We start from the raw sequence: 21,569 nt of genomic DNA, 5'->3' as shown, positions 1-21,569 counted from the left end.
ACTCCGAATTAATTTTTTCTGTATGAAGTGAGGTAAGGGTCATGTTTACTTTTTCCATATAGATATCCACCTATTCCAAAACCATTTATTTAAAAAAAAACTATCCTGCATTGAATTAGCTTAGTGTCTTTGTAAACAAACAAACAAAAAAAATCAATTGATGTTTTGAATGTGGGTCTACTTCTGGATTCTTATTCCTGCCCATTGACCCCTACGTCTGTATCTATTACTTCTTTGACATTACTTAGGAATGTGTTTTTCAATTTCCGCATATATGGGATTTGCAAGATTTCTTCCTATTATTTAGGAAGAAATTTCTAATTTAATTCCACTGTGGTCTGAGAACGGCCTCTAAATGATTTCAGTCCTTTCAAGTCCACTGAGACCTGTTTTACAGCTCAGCATAGGGCCTATTCCCCATGTGTGCTTGCAAAAAGTGTATTTTATTCTGTTATTTCGAGGAGTGTTCAACAGATGTCAATTAGGTCAAGTTGGTTGATAGTGTTCAAATCTTTCATACACCCTTGTTGATTTTCTGTCTGCTTGGTTCTAACAATTACTGGAACGAAGTACTGAAATTTCTACCTGTAATTTTTAATTTGTCTATTGCCCCTTTCTATTCTGTCAGTTTTGGCTTCATGGATTTTGAAGCGCTGGATTATTTTTATTATCAGAAAACATATAAAGTCACAAACAAAGGAGCAATCTCTCTTCCCATACGTAAGATCTTTAGTTAACATATACATGCAATTCCCAAGCTGAAAAGATAGCAAGCATGGAAATTACATGTATATAATCTATATTATTAAAAGTACTGTATAATTCAAAGAAATCACTCTTCCATATCTCGATAGCATATATTTCTATAAGAAAAATACAGATATGGATACATGTAGTTTAACTTTGCTTTCCTCTCAATTCTTTATTTTCAAATAAGCTTTATTTTCTTTGTAAACAACTAAAATAATTTTGTCCAGTGTCAACATAAAAAAGCTACTTCCTATAATATGTAAGTAGAGTAGTTCACATCTTACTGGTTTCAATTGTTAAAAATGACCAATTTTAGGAAAAATGTGGAAGCTACAAGTAATTTCTTATATCAAGGACAACGTGAGCTTCTTAAAATGCATCTTTCACTAGAATCACAATTATTATCATTATGAATTGAATTCAACAGTGCAGACACCAAAGTAATGCTATGAAATGGTAATAGCCACAAGATGATATTACTAAGAGTAAAAAAAGACATAAAGCATGACTGAAAAATAGCTAACCCCAAACACCCACCCCCATTACTTTAGGGAAGGAAGAATTAACTTCTCAGATTTTGTTTTAAAAGCCTATTAACTTACAGCCTATATGGCAAATAAGGTAAATACTAATATCAACAAATCACCAAACAATCTGATCTATGTTTACAACGATAAAAACTATAAAATAAGGATAAACTCCTTTGTGTGAGATTTGATCCGATCATTTTACAGGTACTAGCTCATCTGTATACATGACTAGCTCTTAAAAGTAATTAACGTCCAAAGGTTTCAATTTTTTAAATGCACCTTAAATAATTCAATTCATGATTATAAATAAAATATTTATTGCCATTTGACTTCATTCTGCTAAAGGGGAGAACATGGAGAGAGAAAAGAGCCTTTGATCAAGGTGTCCCTCGGACTGAGTTATTTCACTACCCATGATGTAACACAACTTGTGAAATTCAGTTCAAGGTGCCCTTATCAACTGAGCAGTTTCTTTTTTCACAGTGCCAAGGCTACGTACCAACTGCCTAAGCAACAACAGATTGCTCTTAATGAAAAATAAGGTTCTGGTATCCTGTTAAAAGCAAGTTAAGAATTCTTCATCTAAAACTGAACTTTACTGTGTAATGCTAAGGTTAACCAACACAACAAACGGGGGCAAAGGTGGAGAGTTAAGGACTGCCAAGGCCAAGGCCTAGTGATTTGAAAAGGCATTGATGAGAGCCAGACTCACCTTTCTAAAAAGCTTCTTACAATAATCAATTATTCAACATATCTTGTGTTAATCAGGCCAACGTTATTCCCATTTCAGAGACGAGGAGACTGGGAGGAGCGCTGAGTGTCTTGCTCAGAGCTAAGAGGGCCCGACGACAAGCAGCCAAAGTACTGCTAGCAGGTCCTCTTCCTCCTCCTGGCTTCTGTGAACAGTCACCCCTGACTCTAGACACTTCTGAGGTAAAGAGACACCTGCAAGAATCTTTACATCAAAGAAAAACCTTACAGTTATTACGCAACACCAAAGCACAGATCCTGAGATAAGCAAGATGGACAAATTATTCTTACATGTATTAAAAATATTTTCTACCAAAACTATCAAGAGACCCTTCATAGCTAACAGTTACAGCAACTATTTTTAATAAAAACAAAACCAACCAATATGAGTTCTAGTTTCATTTTTGTTTTAAGGGCACTCCTCCCCTGCTCCCCACCATCCCCCCCAGCCCTGATGCTCTATTATTACCAAGGTTTTTATTTTTTTAAAAATTCAGATTAATCTTACTGAAATGTCAGTTACAAGTTAAAAAAAAAAAAGCAAAATACACATGAACAGATGAACATGTGCAGTGGGAGCAGGAAACAACACAGTGTAAAGGGAAAGAGGGAGAAGAGAAAGAATCACAATCCAGTGTTATTTATTGGTGATAAAGGATCTCAGTCTTTTATGGCAAAACTGCACATCTAGAATTCTAAAGCAAGGATAATCTAGCAGACGTACTTGCAGAGGTGTGCCCTCTGGGAAGGCATTCTCCCTAAGGTCACGGTTTCCAACCTGGTACACAACAGTTAACTTTGCTTTGTTATATAGGCAGATTGTACAAGGCAAACATCTTTCAGAAGTCTGTACATCTATACCACTAGATTTAAGTTATAATATATATCCTTTATCTGGGTCTCCATAACTTAAATTGACTACTATCATGGAGGGAAAAAATTCAAAGCAGAGTTCTGTGGACACGGGGCGAGAACGGCAACTGAATAAATACAGAAACCTCCCTCAACCATAACCAGACACGAAAAGGAAAGGGGGAGACACAAAAAGCTTAAAATGTTTTTTGTTTTGTTCTGTTCTTTATAACTCTTCTTATAACAGGGGTTCTTACTGTACGGTCTATGGATGGGCTTTAGTATAAGCAAAACATGCAGGTATGTTCATTTTTAGGGTGAGAAGGTGCATGGCTACAATTAGATTCCTAAAGGGGTCCAGATGCAAAACAAAGTAATGAACCACAAGTGTATATAATTACCTTGAAACAAAAAGTGTAAGCTATTGGAGAGGGGTGCTATTTTATTATCATACATGATTTTTAGCCAAAATTTTCTTCATTGATGAAATTTGATTCCAAATACTCTGGACTGTAGCCACCCAAAACTACGCCCATTCTTTGCACATAAATTATCTGTGGTAAACATTAAATCTCAAGCTACTTTCCTCCAACTAGAAAACTGTTCTCAGAGAATGAAAACACATTTTAAATACCAAAATCAAGCAAAGTTGGAAAGTGAAATTCTTTTTAAGCATAAAAATGTAAATGTAAATACAACTCCTTTAATGTGATCTAAAATTTTGAATAAATTACCAAATACTAAAACCAAATCAAAACTATGATAATTTTGCTCCTGAAAAATTTTAACTTTGCACATCAATCCCATGGTATAGAAAATGTTGAGCTTTGTGTCAGCTTGCTAGGCACAAGCTTCTCTCCTAGGTCACAGAGAAGAGTATGTAAGAGGTCACTTTCAACATCGTGTCTATTGTGCAGCTTTGTTTTGAAGTGACACAGGTTCCCTGGGGATTCTCACTGGTGGGGATGAGGGAGGCAAGACATACATGCACTCTGCCCTCGAGATTCATGGACGTGCGGGCTTCTACCACAATGCGTAACCTACCAACTGACCGTGGGCCAAGGCAGTGGCTAAAACTTCATTTCACTTTCAGACCTTTCTCCCAGTACTTGGAGTTAAAAATAGTTTAGGCCATGTTGGCCTGGGTTATTTTTATCTGGAAAATAGGGACTGGAAATAGCATAGTAAGCATAGAAAGGAGAGTGACCACAATAGGATGAAAATGCTCACAGACTTTCAAAAAGTCTTACTGTAGTTTTAGAAAATGGATAGAAAGAGGGGAAGCAGAGGTGAGGTACACGGCAGGTTGGTTGAGGGCAATTCACTAAGTGTTAACATATGAATAATAAATAACAAGAACAACAAAAGGTGCTTTGTGTAAGACCAAAGAGTATATAATACGGTTCCCCTTGCCCTTATAACTTTCTGGAGAAGATACTTCAGGAATAAAAGATATACAAAGTTTTTGAGAAAAGAGAGATCAATGGAGATTCAGAGTTGAGGGAGATATGGGGGATGGGACTTAAGCTAGATGCTAAGGGACGCATAAGATCTGAATCCTGGGAGCATAAACCAGTCAAAGAACTCACAGACGTGCTGGGAGGAGTGAGAAGTGAAGCAAAAAGGCAGAAAATAGTCTGGCTGAAATAGTGGCTGTACTTCAAAGAGGGGTAGCAAATAAGGGTGGATAGGTGCGGTGGGCCTTAGTAGCTGGGGAGCATTAAGTGCCTAGGAATCAAATTGTATCCTTTAAATAAACCTCAGAAGACTTTTGAGTAAGATTTTTATAAGTGTTAGTAAATTTATATTAGATAGATGTAGGTGGTACATGGAGAAGAATGAATTAAATAATAATATTGTATAACAGTCCAGGTATAAAGCGATTAAAAATCTCAGGGTGGTACAGTGAAAATCCAAATATAATACTGAGTGCCCGATGCAAGAAGCTGAGTGTATCAACATGAGTAAGACAGGGGTCTTATCCTAATGTGGCTCACAAGCAGTGGAGGAAACCCACCACTGTCGAAGGTGTTCCATCAGTGATAAGAAGTGCCACAGCAACGGACAGGACAGAGGTATAATTCTGCTTAGAAGAACTGGGGCAAGGAGGCTGGGGAAGCCTCCCTACTACCTTTCCACACAGAAATGCAGAGAGGTAGAAATGCAGAGAGAGAAGATGAATGCAGTTCAAGGAACCTGCAAGTAGGCTCCAGTGGCTGCAGCAGAAAGTACACGATGGGAAATGAAACATTCCTTAAAAAAAATATCTGTATGGCATACCAAGACTTGAAGGGGAAACATATTTTTCAAGCAGCAGAGTGATATGATCTGTGTTTCAGAAAGGTAACACGAGAGGTAAAGGATAGACTGGACTGGTAAGGAAAGATCCAAAAAGAGAAAAAGTAGGCGTTTCTAATGATCTAGGACAGAGACAAGGATGAGTCTCTTAGGAAAGTGTAAACGGGAATGAGGAACAAGACACAGGAAATAATTTTTAAGTGAGCAAAATTTACATACTGATAAAGGAAAGAATGTTCCTCTAAAACATCATGCTTTTTCAGACTTGAAGACTTTCACTGGACTTATTCCACTGAAATGAACTCATCCATCATAAGTCTGTCTAAATAAGTGCTTCTTCAAGGACACCTTTCCTGGCTTGCAGACCAACCTAGGTCTCCTCTAACATGCTCCCATGGGCTCCAGTACATTTCATAAACATCCATCACACATGGAACTGCAGGTTCAGTGTTATCTTCCCCTCAGACAATAAACTTGGGAAGGGCAGAGAGAATTACCTTGACCTGGGCATCGTGGTACTCTCAGTGCCTAGCATTGATCTGGGCATACATTAGACACCGTAAATAGTTGTTGAAAAAAATAAATGGGTTTTGCAAACAGGTTCAGTTTTAAACCTGTTCTCCCATCAGAGAGCCCCACCAACCCTGATCCCCTCCAAGAGGAAACTTCAGTCTTAACCATGCTGGGTTTGCACTACTTGTAGAACATTCAAGTGGAGACGTCCGTTAGTCCTTTACAGATGCCAGGGTAAGAGACGGATCAAGGAGTCTTGAAGAACTCCTGATAGCTGAAGTCATGGTTGCTCTCCTCCTCCTCCTCCTGTTATTATAGTTACAGCTAATATTAAATGAACACTGATAATCTGCTGAGCATTTCTCAGGTATCTCACCTATCTCTAAACAAACCTTATTGAATTAGGTACCATTATTAACTCCTAATATACTGATGAGAAAGCGATACTTTAATTGTTAGAAAATTTGCCTAAAATCAGAGAGCAATTAAGTAGCAAAACAAGAGCTTGAACACAGGCAAACTAGCTTAAGAACTTGTGCTTCCTCCAGCACATAAGAGCACCCAGGGAGAAAAAGATATAGACCAGAGCAAAAAGAGAAGACAAACCACAGACCATTAAAACTATCACTTCAGGGCTTCCCTGGTGGCGCAGTGGTTGAGAATCCACCTGCCAATGCAGGGGACACGGGTTCGAGCCCTGGTCCAGGAAGATCCCACATGCCGCAGAGCAGCTAAGCCCGTGCGCCACAACTACTGAGCCTGCGCTCTAGAGTCCGCGAGCCACAACTACTGAGCCCACGTGCCACAACTACTGAAGCCTGCGCACCTAGAGCCCATACTCCGCAACAAGAGAAGCCGCTGCAATGAGAAGCCCGTGCACCACAATGAAGAGCAGCCCCCGCTCACTGCAACTAGAGAAAGCCCACGCGCAGCAAGGAAGACCCAACACAGCCAAAAATAAATAAAATAAAAATAAATAAATTAAAAAAAAAAAAACAGTATCACTTCAGGGGGAAACACTATAAAGGAAGAAGCAACTTAAGAAATGGTATTCACACCCTTGTGTAATTACTTCCCCTTGAGTGTGAAATGAACCTAGTGACTTTATCTAACCAAAAAAATACAGCACAGGTGATGGGATGTCATATCTGTGGTTAAGTTACAAAAGTCTGGGACTTCAGTCTTGATAGAGGATTCTTTACTGCCTTTTTGATCTGCATACTTTGATGAAGCAAGCTGCTGTGCTGGAGAGGCCCACATGGCAAGGAACTGAGGTCCTCAGTCCAACAACCCACGAGAAACTGAACGCTGCTGATAGCCACTGAGTGGGCCTGGAAGCAGATCCTTCCCCATTTGAGCCTCTGGAGGAGACCACCGACCCTGGCTGACGCCTTGACTGCAGCCTCGTGAGAGGCAGCGAAGCCACTAGGCTGTGCCCAGGTTCCTGATCTACAGAAACTGAAATAATAAATGTGTGTTATTTTAAGTCACTACATTTTGGTCCAACTTGTTACATTGTTACATAGCAACAGATAACTAATATAAGCTGAGAAGAAAAGTCTAGAAATATAGATGCTTCAAGTTCCCCCTACATGTGTCTTCTCACAGTGCTGAGCAGAAAGCTAAGAACTGAGCTTTAAGAAAAAACTACAGTTAGAAGCTGAGAAAATAAGGAAAATTCTGAAAAATATTCTAAGAAAACAACACTTGAAAGGCTCAGATCCAGGCTAGTAAATGAGTGATCAAAGATTTTAGAGGTGGGGTGGTCAATAGTGCTACTGAAGCAGCACGAAGACCTGGCCTATGGGGGAAAATCACGCAATTTTCTAATTAAAAAGTAACTTTCAAGGTTGTATTTCAGAGAAGTAATGCTAACAGAAGTCAGTGGAAGACATAATAGACGGTAAAAAATGCCTAGAGATAGAATAGAGGATAATTACTGACAAAACTATGGACTCAGAACCTCTTGTTACCATCTACAGACGAGAGTTGAGTACCAATATTAATGAGAAAAAATTCAGATGCGGCCAATCTTTTAATAACTCAAACTCCTGATTAGACTCTTTCAATTAACTGGCTGGATTTGACATTTCCCATGTATACAAAAATCAGGCTGAAACTGAAGTTGTTTGAATTAAGTTGAGATTATAAGGTTCCTCGATTCTAGAGCTCAAGTTTGACCTTTCAGGTTTTAATTTTTTTTAATCATTTCATATAGAGTATTTTAATGTTTACCCATACTTTTGTGACCCTCCCTTACCCTAAAGTCAAAAGCAAGGTTTCCTATGCTTAAAAGGCCTGGATACCATATTCTAATTTTAACCCTATCTCTTCCCATCTGACAGGTGGTACTTCTATTTCTAATTCCAGGGTCTGGCTCCTCATCAAGGGGATGAGAGCTGTATTTCTCTGCTATCTCTTCAGATCCCTAAGGTATCATAAACTTCCCCCTTCTTTTCCTACTAAGCTATCACATAGTTGTTTGCATCTATATGTCAGGAATTATTTTTGATATTTCATGGTCATCATCCTACCTCGTCTCAATTTTCTACAATAGCTTTACTTCCAACAGCATGTTTAAACAAAGATGTTCTATTTCTAATTTTATTTTGAAATTTAAATCTATGCTTGTCTCTCATGTTGAACCATTCAATTTTCTCCTATGTTTCCCTAAATTTCAGAATCTGTGTAATTCTTTTTACATGGATTTGTATCTACAAGCCATCTTAAGTGAGCAGTTCATGTAAGAGAGCACAGACCTACTTGTCGACAGCACCAGGAGTTCAGCAAGATGTCCTGCAGTAATTCCCGCAGGCAGCCCCAGGGGCAGAGCTGATGAGAGCGTACAGTGCAAAGAAGCCATAAAGCCTCTGGAGAAGAAAGGATGGCGCTGTGAGGTCAACAGCAGTAGCAGCAAGCACAGCCAATCTGAAGGAATGTGCACAAGCAGAGCACGGACCTTTTCTCCTCTGGATTGAGCTGCGAAATAAGTGTCAACAATCTGCTATAAATGGAAACTGAAAGAGCCGGGCAAGAGGAGGAAAGCAGGAGGGTTGGAGCAAGATGAAATAGTAATTATCTCCTTCCAGTTGCTCAAGCCAAAAACATGGAGACATTCTCAACTCCTTCCTTTCTCTCATTCCTCCGACTAATCCATCGGCAAATCTCACTGAGTCTACTTTCAAAATATATCCAGAATGCAACTAATTCTCCACAGGTCTGCAGCTACTGCTGTAAAGGGAGCGACCACCTCCTGGGGCCAAGGCTGCTGGAACAATTTCCCACCTGGTGCCCCTGCTTCCACTCTCGCTCCCTCCCATCTGCCCCCCACAGCAGCCACGGAGATCTCCTAGAACAAGCTCTCCAGGGGCCTCCCGTGTCACCTAGGATACAACCCAGAGCTCCTGCCACGGCTCACAGGCGAAATCCCACAGGAACCGACCTTACTTCCCAAGCCCCGCTTTACTGACCCCACCTCCTACCATGCTCTCACCCGTCCCCTCCCCTCCGCTCCGCTCGAGCCGCACTGACCTCCTCCTTGCTGTGTTCTGAACACGCCAAGCACACCCCACGTCAGGGCCGCGGTATGTGCTACTTAGTACCTCTACTTGGAATGTTCTTCTCCCACGTACCCCTGTAACCCGGGCCCTCACTTCATTCAAGCCTCTACGTAATATCGTATTACTTTATCAATCCTATGTAAAAGAAAACACCCTGGTCACTCTGTCCTTACCTTGTTTATTTTTTTGTCTTAATATTTACCACCTAGGGTGTCATGCACTTACTCATACATCTCTTATTAACTGTCTCTCCCTGCCCCTCACCTGCCTCAAGTGGAATTTAAGCTCCATGAGAATGGGGCATTTTCGTTCTTGTTCAGGTATTCCAGCTCCTAGGACAGTACCTGTGCATGCAAAGTACTCACTTCATGTCATTTGTTGACTCAACGAACGCATGAAAAGACTATCAAAACAAGACTCAGAGAACACGACAGGAGGAGCAAGAGTACGTGTATTTCGCTTTGGTAAAGAAATGGGATTTGGGACACTGAATAAAGAAAATGAGAACTCCAAACCCAAGAAAATTTTACGGTGATTTCAGCGAGCAAACAGACAGAGGGTACAGATACGATCCAAGCTCTTCAGAAATAAAACTGTGACTTGGTTCTGGAAAAATGTGATAATGAAACGCAAAACATTCCAATAAAGATGGCAAAACAATTCAGAGTCTGGGCTAAGGAATACAGGTGTGAAATAAACCATTTTAAGGGAAGACTTTGGTTAATCATCTGTCAGTTTTTTTGGTTGTTTCTTTGTTTTGTTTTTTAGAATAGAAAGTTTTTAGCTGGAACAGAAAGAGTCAAAGACAAGCCATGAATATGGTTCAAATAATCATCTGAATGCCATCCTGTGGTCACAATGTTTCAGGTGCAGAAACAAGGGCACAGTGGAAAAGGAGGTAGAATGCAAATGCAGCACTAAAATGCATCTATGAAACACTGATCAAGAATGTGTGCAAATGAAAGGGAGACTGAAACATTTGGTGTTGCTTTAAAAGCCTAAAGAGAAAAATTAAATAAAAACAACTAAGCTGATAACATCAATCCAAAGGCATACTGGGAAGGCACAGGCTTCAGAGAACATGCTAGAAGATGAACAAAGACAGACTTCATGCCTAATAGGGGAAAAAGGGGGAAAGGAAAACAGAGAATAAACATTTAAATCAGACACACAGAGCAGAAAGACAGTTCCAACTAAGGAAATAAGAGAGAGTGGGCCTGCTTCAGGGAAAATGGCTTTAACAACAGAGGGAAAAAGGAGGCAAATAAAGAACATCTAGGGAAATTAGGGAGGAATTATCGAAAGGAGGAAAATTTAAACTAGAATAAGCCAAACTGTAGAGTGACAGGAGTAAAAGGGAGAAGAAAAGGAAGTCATAAATGTTCAAGCGTAGCCTCAAAAATGGCATAAAAGACACCAAAATTAGTTAAGTGGGAACACGTGATTTTTACATGAGATGCAGCATTAAGGTGCAGATATAAGAATGAAGTAAATCACTAACCAGCTCTCTGACCTTGAACAAGGCACTTAACCTCTCTGGGACTTATTTCCTCTGTTTAAAAAAAAAAGTGTGTGTGTGTGTGTGTGTGTGTGTGTGTGTGTTTGTGTGTCTGTGTGTATGGAGGGGAAGTCAAAAATAGTCAAAAATGGGTGATCATTCTAAAGTCTTTTTTCCTCTAGCTTATTAAAGAGGAAAAGACAGGAAAAGCACAGAACTCTTTTAAAGAAAGAAATCAGAAAACTAGAAAATTTTCTAAATGAGAAGAGTAAGTTAAGGACACTTTTGCATAGTGCTTTACAATTAAAAAAGTGCCTTTACATGCAAGATTATATACGTTCCTCACAGCAAGCCTGAGAGACAGAAAAGGCAGGCATCATTTAACACCATTTTCCGAATGGAATAACTGAGGCTCAGAAAGCTTAAGCAACTGGCTCAAGGACACAGAAACAGTGGCACATCCAGAATCCAAGCCAGGTTTCACAGCAGCACAAAGTCCACTATCCTTCTACGTTCAGATGCTCTCCTCCTGTGTGACTAAGGTTTTGCAGGAAATTTTTGTGGCTTATTAGGCGGTAGATAAGGGAAGAGCTATAAACATTTTTGAAAAACCAACAACCTGTTAATTTAAACTAAAATTCCTTTAGAATTAAAGAAGTTACCATATACGTAAACTACACGTACACTAATTCACCGTACAAAATGTTTTCCTACAAAGTTGAACTTGGTTGCCACAACCTATTAAGACTACTCTTTCAGTCCACCTGCCTCTCTTTTAAAACAGTAAAGCACTATGCAAAACTGCTATTACGGAAGTTGTAATATTTTCAGCCTTTCTGAATACAGAATAATTGACTTTGATCTTGAACTGTGACGTAGCTATGAAAACATTAAACAAGCTGTTTCAATTAGTACATCCTGGGAGCCAAGAGTATAGAGAAAGTGGCAGAAGTAGATTGAGAAGGCAGTTTTGTTTGGTTTTGTTTGTAACATCTAACAGGACTGACACCACATCTCTATGGTAGTGATAATAAAGGATCAGGTCTTTCCTTATCCTACTCTTTGCTCTAAAAGCCAAAATCAGCTAGAGCTGCCCAATTAACTGCAGGACTGGTGAAAAATCTCAGGAATAGAATCTGCTGCTTATTGGTCTTATTTTATCACTCCTTCTCTTTATGTACATTTTAATTGAACAGAGTAAGTTCTAGACAAAATTCCAAAAACATGTATATGATTCTAGTAGTTTTATTGTAACAGGCAAATGTTTTCCTTCAGAGTGGTTAAGAAACTCCAACTGAGGGCTTCCCTGGTGGCGCAGTGGTTAAGAATCCGCCTGCCAATGTAGGGGACACGGGTTCGAGCCCTGGTCCGGGAAGATCTCACATGCCACAGAGCGACTAAGCCCGCGAGCCACAACTACTGAGCCCACGTCCCGCAACTACTGAAGCCTGCACGCCTAGAGCCTGTGCTCTGCAACAAGAGAAGCCACCGCAGTGAGAAGCCCGCGCACCGCAACGAAGAGTAGCCCCCGCTCGCCGCAGCTAGAGAAAGCCCGTGTGCAGCAACGAAGACCCAACGCAGCCAAAAATAAATAAATAAAACAAATAAATTAAAAAAAAAAAAAAAGAAACTCCAAGTGAATAGTTGCACATTTTCCCAGGATCTGCACTCCTCTGCATTCTTCTTCCTCTACCCCAAGTAAAGGCACCTATGATTTCTTACGGCCCACCCAAAGCTACTCTTCACAAATCAGCAGGCCGTGCCTCCTTCCTCTTGGACATCGCTGCAAGTCTTCTTGATGGAAGAAAGGGTGTGAGAAAGGATAAAGGATCAAAGGGCAGTTTAAGGGCAAAAAGGGGGAAAATCCCAAAAAAGGACCAGAGAAAGTGGAAACTGGAGCTCAGTGGCCACGATCATGTTCCTGTTTTTTTCCTGTATTTCTTCATCTTTCCCTTGTGGTTCCTCTTTTAAAGTAGCTGGACAAACAGTGGCCAGATGAGCGCGCTGGAAGCAGAAACTTGGGAGAAATCCAAGAATATACTGAATGAGCCACAGCCAATTATAAATTATACATCATCTGATTATCAGGCACTGACATGCACAAAGACCATACAGAATAGACAGTGTAAATGAAGAACACCAAATCTCGGTCAGAAAACCTGAATTTAAGTCCTGGTATGCTGCAGGATTTCCAACAAGTGACCTTTCCTGAGGTCACTTGCCTCATCTGTAAACAGGGATAATACACCAACAACCTGAATATTTTACAGAGTTGCTGTGAAAATCTATGTGAGAAAAATACCACACATTTGAGGCAAGTACCTTTTAAAATCACTATAATGTCGTAAAGGATGATAAAACCCTTAACTGAAGACCCTCTCTGCAATCACATATAGTACCCATATTCCGCCTCTCTTAGGAGTATAAGCATGATCCAGGTGGATAAATTTAACTGGCTTTTCAGTCACTATCTGAAACAAACATTGTAATAAAAGAAGTTCCTACAGTCCAAAGATAAACTACAATTATTCACATACAAGGCTACCGCTCTCACTGTCAACAAAATATGTATATCAAATTTTCGTTCCAAGAGTGTGCTAAGTAATCTACATCTTCTCATTTAATATCCTACCCATATCCAGTGTAGTAGAAAAAGCACAGGGCTTGATGTCTGAATGACCCTAAGTTTGAATCCCAGCTAGGTTATCATAAGTGGTAGGCCTTAGCCAAGTCGGAGCTAAAATATCCTCAAACGTACAGTAAGAATAATGCTACCGATGTCACAGGATTAAAATTACTGTGACCATGGCTGTATGGAGCCTAACCTGGCGCCCAGCACACTGAGGTTGCTCAATATATGGTGGCTGGTAATCTGATTGCCTTTCCATTCCCCCCAAGCAAGCATCTTTAGCTTCTTTTAGGAATGCTTAAACTACACAATCAATCAAGATTACCAAAACCTCTCTCAACCAAGAAGTACAATGAAAGGGATTCCCTAAAACCATTCACAGATCCTGAAATTGTGCCTCTAAAATTAACGTGAGCATAAGATCAAAATCTAAAGAGTTTAAAATCCATCCTTCCTTCACATGACCTGTGTAGTCAGGTGATCTAACACCTAAATGGCCCTTCAACCACTGGCACTCCTGAGGGAAGAGGTGGCTATTCTCTAACAGCCTCCCCATTAGGAGGCCCTTTTGGTAAGAGCTAGGCTGACTGCTGTCCCTTCCCTGAGAAGGGCAGGTAAAAACTGGAAGATAGGAGAGAAGAGGATTTAGCTTAACTTTGAAAGCTAAATTAACTAAGGAAAGCAGAGCAAGGAAGATTCAGGACATTATCTTCTTCATGACTTCACCTGAAGCTTGTGCCCCAACTATATACACACTTCGGTCAGTTTTATACAGTTACATTAATATGCCTTCAAGCTTTTTCAAGCTTTCCTTCCTCTAGGGTTGATGGCTAGTTTCAGATTTGATCCATAACAAATTTAAAAAAATATATGTATACAAATGAGAATTGCATTAAAGACCGAAGTTGGCATTTAATCAGGCTCTTTTTTCCTTCCAGCTTAGTGTTAAGCAAGTGTTCACCTTTTTTTTTTTTTTTTTTTGGCGACCGTATGATATTAAGACACGTGCCTTCATCCAGCAACGAAGCAGCAATGCGTAAACTAGACTTTACCTTGTCTTTTCCCACCAAATTTTCCCGTTTAGAACTTTCCTCATTGCCTATGCCTAGCCTTTTGGGCAGTCTGAGAGTCACACGTAATGACTGTCAAAACAGATGGTCTGACACACACAAAAGAACTACTGGGAAGAGTCAGTGTCTGTGTACAAACACCCACGTGCGATGATCTCCTCAAACTCACAAGATCAGACAGAGATGGATGGTGGAGGAGGGTGGAGTAGGGTGGCCCGGAGTGGAGCTGGATACAAAGAAAAGATTAAGATCTGGGGAGTAAAATGGAAAAGAACCACAGGAGAGTACAGAGAAGGAGAGTCTATCATTTACCACAGTGAGGAGGCAAGAGCCATCAGACTAGGTAGGAACGGAAGAATCTGTTGGGGAAAAACTACAACAGTCAAGAGAAAACAAAGATTTCACCAAATCGAGACTTAAGAGGGAGCCCTCTCTCCTGCTCCAATTCCATGGGGGTTTTGGGTTTTTTTTCCAGGAAGCTACAAAACAGTTCTTTTTCAACAGCGGGATTATACTAACAAAAGCAAATAAAGGAAACCTATGCTAAAAATGTAACCTACCTACACTGAGCGGTCTGAAAACGGAAATACTTCTTCCCCCGTATAGCAGTGGGTTTCAAAACAGCAGGAACAGGGAGAGGGATGAGAGCTGTAAGAGGGGGAGGGGAACGGCCGGGCTCTTCCTGAACGTAAGGAGTCTTCGGCCTAAATGCTTATTTTAAATGCACCTTTCTGTGGGCGGCTGGCAGGTTCCTCACTAAACACAACATTCGACTGTGGAAGTCGGAAGCTGATGAGTGGTTCAAAGCCCACGGGGACTTGAAGAGCCGCTGCAAACACAAGGCTGATGCGGAACCAGCACTTGCTTCGGATAGCACTCTGATCATCCCCGTCGGGCGCCTAGAGCTCCAGCGAGGCTTGAGCCGACTCACTGTGCGAGGGAAAAGAGAAAACTGCAAAGTTCAAGGGAGAGCCTAAGTTTAGCCAGAAGACCGTGCAATCAGACGCAGGAGGGTGTGAGCCGGCAGGAGGTGGATGCTATCCGTTTGCTCCACGGGGTGCTGCACAAGAAGGAAACCCCTTTTACACACACACACCGCGTTCCCTCGCCCCGCGCCCACTCCCGGCACACACTTACTTTCGTCCGGCCATTGATCTTGTAGTTGCCCAGCTTCCCGTTACAGTGGCGGATCAGGTCGTCCATGCTGCTCATGAGCAGCCCGATGGTTTCGCAGCCGGGCTCCTTGCCCTCGATCCAGGTGATCTTATCGCCTCGGATGTCCTTGGACGAGTCGCTCTTCTGGCTGACCAGCTGCCCGTCCGTGAACTTGCCGGTGTCGTGCAGGGCGCGCACCTCGTCGCCGATCTGCTGCCCGGTCTCCTTGCCCAAGAAGTCGTCCACCACGCAGATGCCGTGCTTGTTCATGCAGGGCACGATGTACTCCAGCGCCAGCTTCAGCGCCGGCAGCGGCTTCGTCTGCCCGTTGGGCCGCAGGCCGCCGCCGGGGCTCAGCGCCTCGCCCGGCGCGCTGCTCGGCGGGTACAGGTTCGCCTTCTCCTGGTACAGCGACGAGCGGGCCAGCGGCTCCTCCTTCGCGGGCTCCGCCTCGGCGGCGGCCGCCGCCGCCGGGCCCTGGCCGCCGGGCACCGCGCGAGGCGGGGACGCGGCCGCCGCGAGGTCGGCCGCCGGCTTGGCCTTCGCCTTCGCCTTGGCCGCGTCTCCGGCGACCCGCGGGCCCGCGGCCTCGGCGGCGGCGGCTCTGTCCCGGCGCGGCGCCGCCTTCCTGGCCTCCCTGGCCCCGGCCCCGGCGGCCCTGGGCGGCGGCGCGGGGCCGGGATGCTGGGGCTGGCCCGCTCCGGAGGCGAGGGCGCCCTCGCCGCCCTGGCACACGAGCTTGTGCTTCTTCCAGTCCTGGCGCTGGTGCTCCTTGCTGCAGTAGAAGGAGCTGCGGCAGCGGCTGCAGCGCAGCAGGTTCTCCATCTTCCCGCACAGCTCGCAGTACTGCCGGTCTCGCTCGCTCGGGCTCGGCCCGCCGGGCCCGCCGCTGTCATTGGCCATGGCGGCGGCGGCGGTGGAGGCGGCGGCCGAGCAGGAGGGGTGGCGGCCGGACGGCCTCGCCTGGGGCCGGGGAGCGGGCGGAGCCGCAAGGGCCGTCACTGCGCCATGCACCCGCCGCCCCTCGCCTCGGGAGGCCGGCGCCCCGCGCCCTCGGCCGGGCCGCTTCCTCGTCCTCCGGTCCCGCCGCGCGGCGCCGGCCGCCGCCTCAGCGCCTCATCGCCGCCGCGGGCTGAAGGAGCGCGGCCTGCGCGGCGGACGGCGACCTCCGCTCGGGCACGCGGGCCCGGCGCGCGAGATCCGCCGCCTCGGCCGCCGCCGCCTCAGCGTCCCGGGCGGCCCGGCTCGGCCCGCGGAGCAGCGCAGGGCGTGCGGGCGCCACTCGCTCTGCGCGCTCTGCACGTACACCACGGCCCCGCTGCGACCCGGGCGGGCGGCGCGCGAGGGCGGGGGGCGGGGCAGGGCGAGGGGTGGGCCGAGGGGGCGGTGGCCGCGCGCTCGCGCTCGGGCGCAGGCGGTGCCCGGGCCGCCTCCGCTCTCCCGCACTCGGCCGACTGGGGCTCGGAGCCCGGTCTGGTGCCCTCGGGGCCCTCGCCGCCCTCGCCAACTGCGTCCGGGGCGGGCCCGGGACGCTGCCGCGGCCCGCCCGGGGACGCCGAGGGGCAGGCCCAAGAGCGGCGGAAGGGAGGGGTCCGCGCCGCCGCCGCCGCCGCCGCCGGGCCCGCGCTCCGGGCGGTACCGACACCTGCTGGGCAGAGCGCGGCCGCGAGGTCGTCGCGGAGCTGGGCGGCCTTAATATGGCTGCTGTTTGTGTGCGGCCGACTGGGTGTGTTCCAGGCGCGCTCCAGACTACGTTGCAAGGTGGCTGCTGCCATCGTCGTGTTGCATCGGAGGAAACGGAAATTCAGAGAAGTAAAGTAACTTGCCCAAGGTCACGCAGAACCGGGACGGAACCCAGAAACCAGACTCTAGGATTCCAAGGCTCCTTTTTCCATTACGCCAATACAGCCTGTATTTCAGGAAGGCCCGAAATGGTTAAAAACAAAACTAAGTATTGCTGCGGTGTCAGTCCAAGCCCCTGTGCCCCGTTTCAGCCAAATTTAAAGGTACTGAAATTCGATGCTTTTTTTTTTTTTTTTAACCATTTTTAAATCCTGTGAAATCTTGCGGAGTTTAAACCCTCGTGAAAAAATGTTTGGCTACCTAGTCGACTAAGGTAATCAAAGCTCATTTCAGGGTCCACATTCAGGCACTTAAGCTCAAACTGCTGGAACTGCTCCTGAGAAGTGGATCTGGCCGGGGCGCGGGGAGGAGGGAGGGCAAATGGGCATCACTGCATTAAAGACTTTTAAGTTTAAACAGAAGTATCTCTTATTATTAGAATTTGTGCTATGCTGATGAGTACAATTCTTTCTTTTATAGTACATAAAAACTTTACCAGAAATAAGCCAACGGTGTTTCTTTCCGCCCTGCCATTTATTTTTGGAATAAAAAGGGCTGTGATTGCGATGTTCACCATCTTTATTGAGCACCTGCTAATGTGGGAAATGCTGTGCTGGGCTTCTGTACCAGCTGAATAGACTGCAGGTAACTTCAGCAGTCCTTGAGATGTTAGCCTTCCAGATTAACAACACAAGAGCTGACATGTGTAAGGTTAAAAGCAGAATAATATAGGGACTTATAAACCACTTTGTAGAATATTTTTTTAAAAACTAGCCTGAATCCAAAAACTCTTCATCAACTACACAGAACTTAAAACTGTCATTAAATTCTGCCATATAAATAAACAGTACCCTGGGGATCCAATCTGGTGAAAGAGGACAGTAATTCCAATTAGCTTGGCCTTTGGAAGACAGATAAGTTCCGTGCAGGGGGCGGACGTGTAAACAAATAATGACAACCTAGAGCTCAGAGTAAATGCCCTAAGAGAGGGTGGATAGGACGGGGTGGGAACACAGAAAAAGGAATTGCTAGCCCTGCCCATTGCACTAATCAAGATTTCAAATCGATTAATTTAGAAAGTCTTTAAAATGGCTTAAAAAGTTAGCTTTTAAAACGTTTTGACATACGTAAATTATAAAAGTAAAATATAATTTCAATACAAGTGAAATCTAAGACTTCCTTGGCCTCCTTTTGCTGTAGTAATGATAACTGATTAAGTATTCTCAAGTTTGCTAGGGAACACTCATTCTACAAACACTTGATTCTTCTAAATTTAGTTATTTGTAGATATTAAAAGTAGTCCAGCAATAACTTTAAAAATTACTATTTAGGTCTGCGGCATGCAAAGAAGTGTATTTACATCTCTCTATGCTTTTTTCATGTATTTTCGTTGATATCTACCTAAAAGATTAGATGTCCGTATCAAAACCTTTATTAGCTTTCATTTTGTTCCAATTAAGTATACAAAATCACAAACTGAACATGTGTATCTTGAAAATAATTAGTCAAATGTGACACTTTCAAATTTTTCATGAATAGAACAAATATAAAATGTGTTTCAAATACTTCCAAAGATCGATGATTTCAGAATTTTCACTTACTCAGGTTTAATAACCTGTGAACTCATTCCAAATTAGTGAGGTTTCACCAAACCATCTGCTGACCATGCAATAGCCAGTGAATGACAAGTTCACCAAGGAGATTCTAGAACTCCACCGGCATGTAGCTGTTGTCATTTCTTCAAATGTTACAGAGAAGATCCACACTGTCATGCAGGAATTTATCTTATAAACACTTACAGGGTACTTACTATTATGTGCCAATCTCTGTTCTAAGCATTTTACAAATATTATCTCACTTAATCTTTACAATCGCCGTGAGGTGGGTACCATTATTATGTCCATTTATAGAAAATGAAACAAGAGTAAGGCAATGAGATGAGTAGCGCTAAGAGTGTTACCTAATACTTTGAGGAGAACAAAGGCTTGTGTCTCCCAAAGCCAGTAATTAGTACAACTTTTTCCCTGCCCCAAACCTAATGAAGATCAACTGGTCTAAAACCTGAAGGATGAATTCAAGGAAAGGTGCTGTCATCTCCATATCACACCAACTTGGACCAAAGCTAATTGACCACCTCTTTCACTTTCCTTTGTTCTTCTGGCAATGTTTACTTAAAACTATAAAGCAATAACCACTATGAACTGATGAGAGACTTACAGAAAAATAGAGGCAAAATTGAGATTAAATGCAAAGGACAGAATTAAATGAGGAAATGAATTTAGAAATGACTGTGTCGAGTCTTGAGGAAAGCCCAGTGAACAGGCTTTGCCCTCAAGGGACTAGCCCTATTTCTCCTTTAAAAATGTTTAAAATGCACAAGAGAGCGTCTTTTCTGCTCAGGAAATCACACATCTGATTGTTAACTAATGACCTCTTGTTTCCCCATCTGTGACAATCTTGTTATAATACATTACAGAGAACAGAAAAATCACAAGTACAACATAGGCATCCCACCAAGATAAACAGGAAGACGATCTTCAAGTTCTGGGAAAAGCAACTAAAAATTTGAGCCATTTTCTAACTATAGTATCGGGACACGCACAAGTAGGTGTCTTGGAAAACAGCACCTGCTCTCTTCTGTACTGGGTGTTCTGCCAGATACACACATGCGCTGTGCTTCCCCATGTACGTCGAACCAGGTTTACTGTCTACCAAGGTGGTTCCCTTATGAAAATAAAATATTTAAATAGACTTTGTATATATTCAGGAAAATTCATCTATCACCCACTTTATCAGCTTATGATTTAAAATTTACTAATCCAGTTAAAAATTGATCATCTCAAGAAATATAACATGAAACTTTAGAATCATTCCTCATTATAATGATTTATTGATTTATTTATATAATGTATATAAATATAATGGGTTAATATAATTACACTATGAGTTGTTTTTTGTTGTCATTGTTGTTGTTAACAAACATTACATTAATGTTGAACCCACTTTTAATGTAGTCCCAATCAGTAACTTATACCAACCCAGGTTAAAGACAGCTCAGTTTTTTCTGTAACTCTTTTTTTGTGGGAAAAGGTAAACATACACAAAGATAGAAATAGTAGTATAATCAACCTCAGCCCTGATTAGGTCAATAATTATCAACTTCAACAATTATCAACATTTTTATATTCTTGTGCCCTCCCATTTTGCCTTTTCTTTTTCTTTTTTTTTTGTTTTGGCTGCAGGATCTTGGTTCCCCGACCAGGGGAGTCAACCCGGGCCCACGGCAGTGAAAGTGCGGAGTCCTAACCACTGGACCGCCAGGGAATTCCCTCCGTTTTGCCTTTTTTTTTAATTTATTTTTTACTGAGTTATAATTGACATATAACATTGTATTCATTTTAGGTGTACAACATAATGATTTGATATATGTATATTTTATGAAACAATTACCATAGGAAGTTTAGTTAAGATTCATCACCTCACACACAGTCTTTTTTCCTTGTGATGAGAACTTTTAAGATCTTCTCTCTTAGCAACTTATTTATTTATTTATTTATTTTTGGCTGCACTGGGTCTTCGTTGCTGAGCGTGGGCTTTCTCTCGTTGTGGCGAGCGGGGGCTGCTCTTTGTTGCAGCAGGCAGGCTTTTCATTGTGGTGGCTTCTCTTGTTGCGGAGCACAGGCTCTAGGCACGCAGGCTTCAGTAGTTGTGGCACATGCGCTCAGTAGTTGTGGCTCGTGGGCTCTAGAGCGCAGGCTCAGTAGTTGTGGCGCATGGGCTTAGTTGCTCCACAACATGTGGGATCTTCCCAGACCAGGGATTGAACCCGTGTCCCCTGCATTGACATGCGTATTCTTAACCACTGCTCCTCCAGGGAAGCCCCTCTCTTAGCAACTTTTAAACCTGCAATATAGTATTGTTAACTATAGTCACTCTGTACATTAGATCTCCCAGACTTACGTATAACTGAAAGTTCACACCTTTGGACCATTTTACCGCCCCCCCAACCCACTGCCTCTGGCAACCACTAATCTATTCTTGGTATCTATGAGTCAGTTTTTTTATTTTCGGTCTTTAGAAACCGCATGTAGGTGGGATCATACAGAATTTGTCTTTCTCTGT

The 21,569-nt window shown here is 43.2% G+C and overlaps 2 protein-coding genes across 8 annotated transcripts in view; one reads left to right on the top strand and one right to left on the bottom strand.

Annotated features, from left to right (window-relative positions):
- The window catches only part of EGLN1 (egl-9 family hypoxia inducible factor 1), a 57,657-nt gene extending 40,967 nt beyond the window's left edge, over positions 1–16,690 (bottom strand). For 5 of the 7 annotated variants that reach the window (XR_014252955.1, XM_082423018.1, XM_082423019.1 and 2 more), the window contains exon 1: positions 15,588–16,646. Coding sequence is in view for 6 of the 7 variants with exons in the window: in XM_082423018.1 (XP_082279144.1) it covers positions 15,588–16,508 (921 nt within the window). In the remaining variant the exon portion in view is untranslated. Of the gene's footprint in view, positions 1–15,587 lie in introns of all 7 variants that reach the window. The other 2 variants (XM_082423021.1, XM_082423022.1) reach the window with 2 other exon arrangements.
- Positions 16,614–21,569, top strand: part of LOC309642077 (uncharacterized protein) — a gene marked incomplete at its 5' end in the record, with an annotated part of 32,649 nt that continues 27,693 nt past the window's right edge. Inside the window, one exon of the mRNA XM_082423037.1 lies at positions 16,614–17,611. Within this exon, the coding sequence (XP_082279163.1) occupies positions 16,614–17,426 (813 nt within the window). The 3' untranslated portion in view covers positions 17,427–17,611. The remainder of the gene's footprint in view (positions 17,612–21,569) is intronic.

This window comes from Balaenoptera physalus, assembly GCF_965194825.1.
Source record: "Balaenoptera physalus genome assembly, chromosome: 14".
NCBI lineage: Eukaryota > Metazoa > Chordata > Mammalia > Artiodactyla > Balaenopteridae > Balaenoptera > Balaenoptera physalus.
This window is presented reverse-complemented; position numbering and strand designations above follow the sequence as displayed.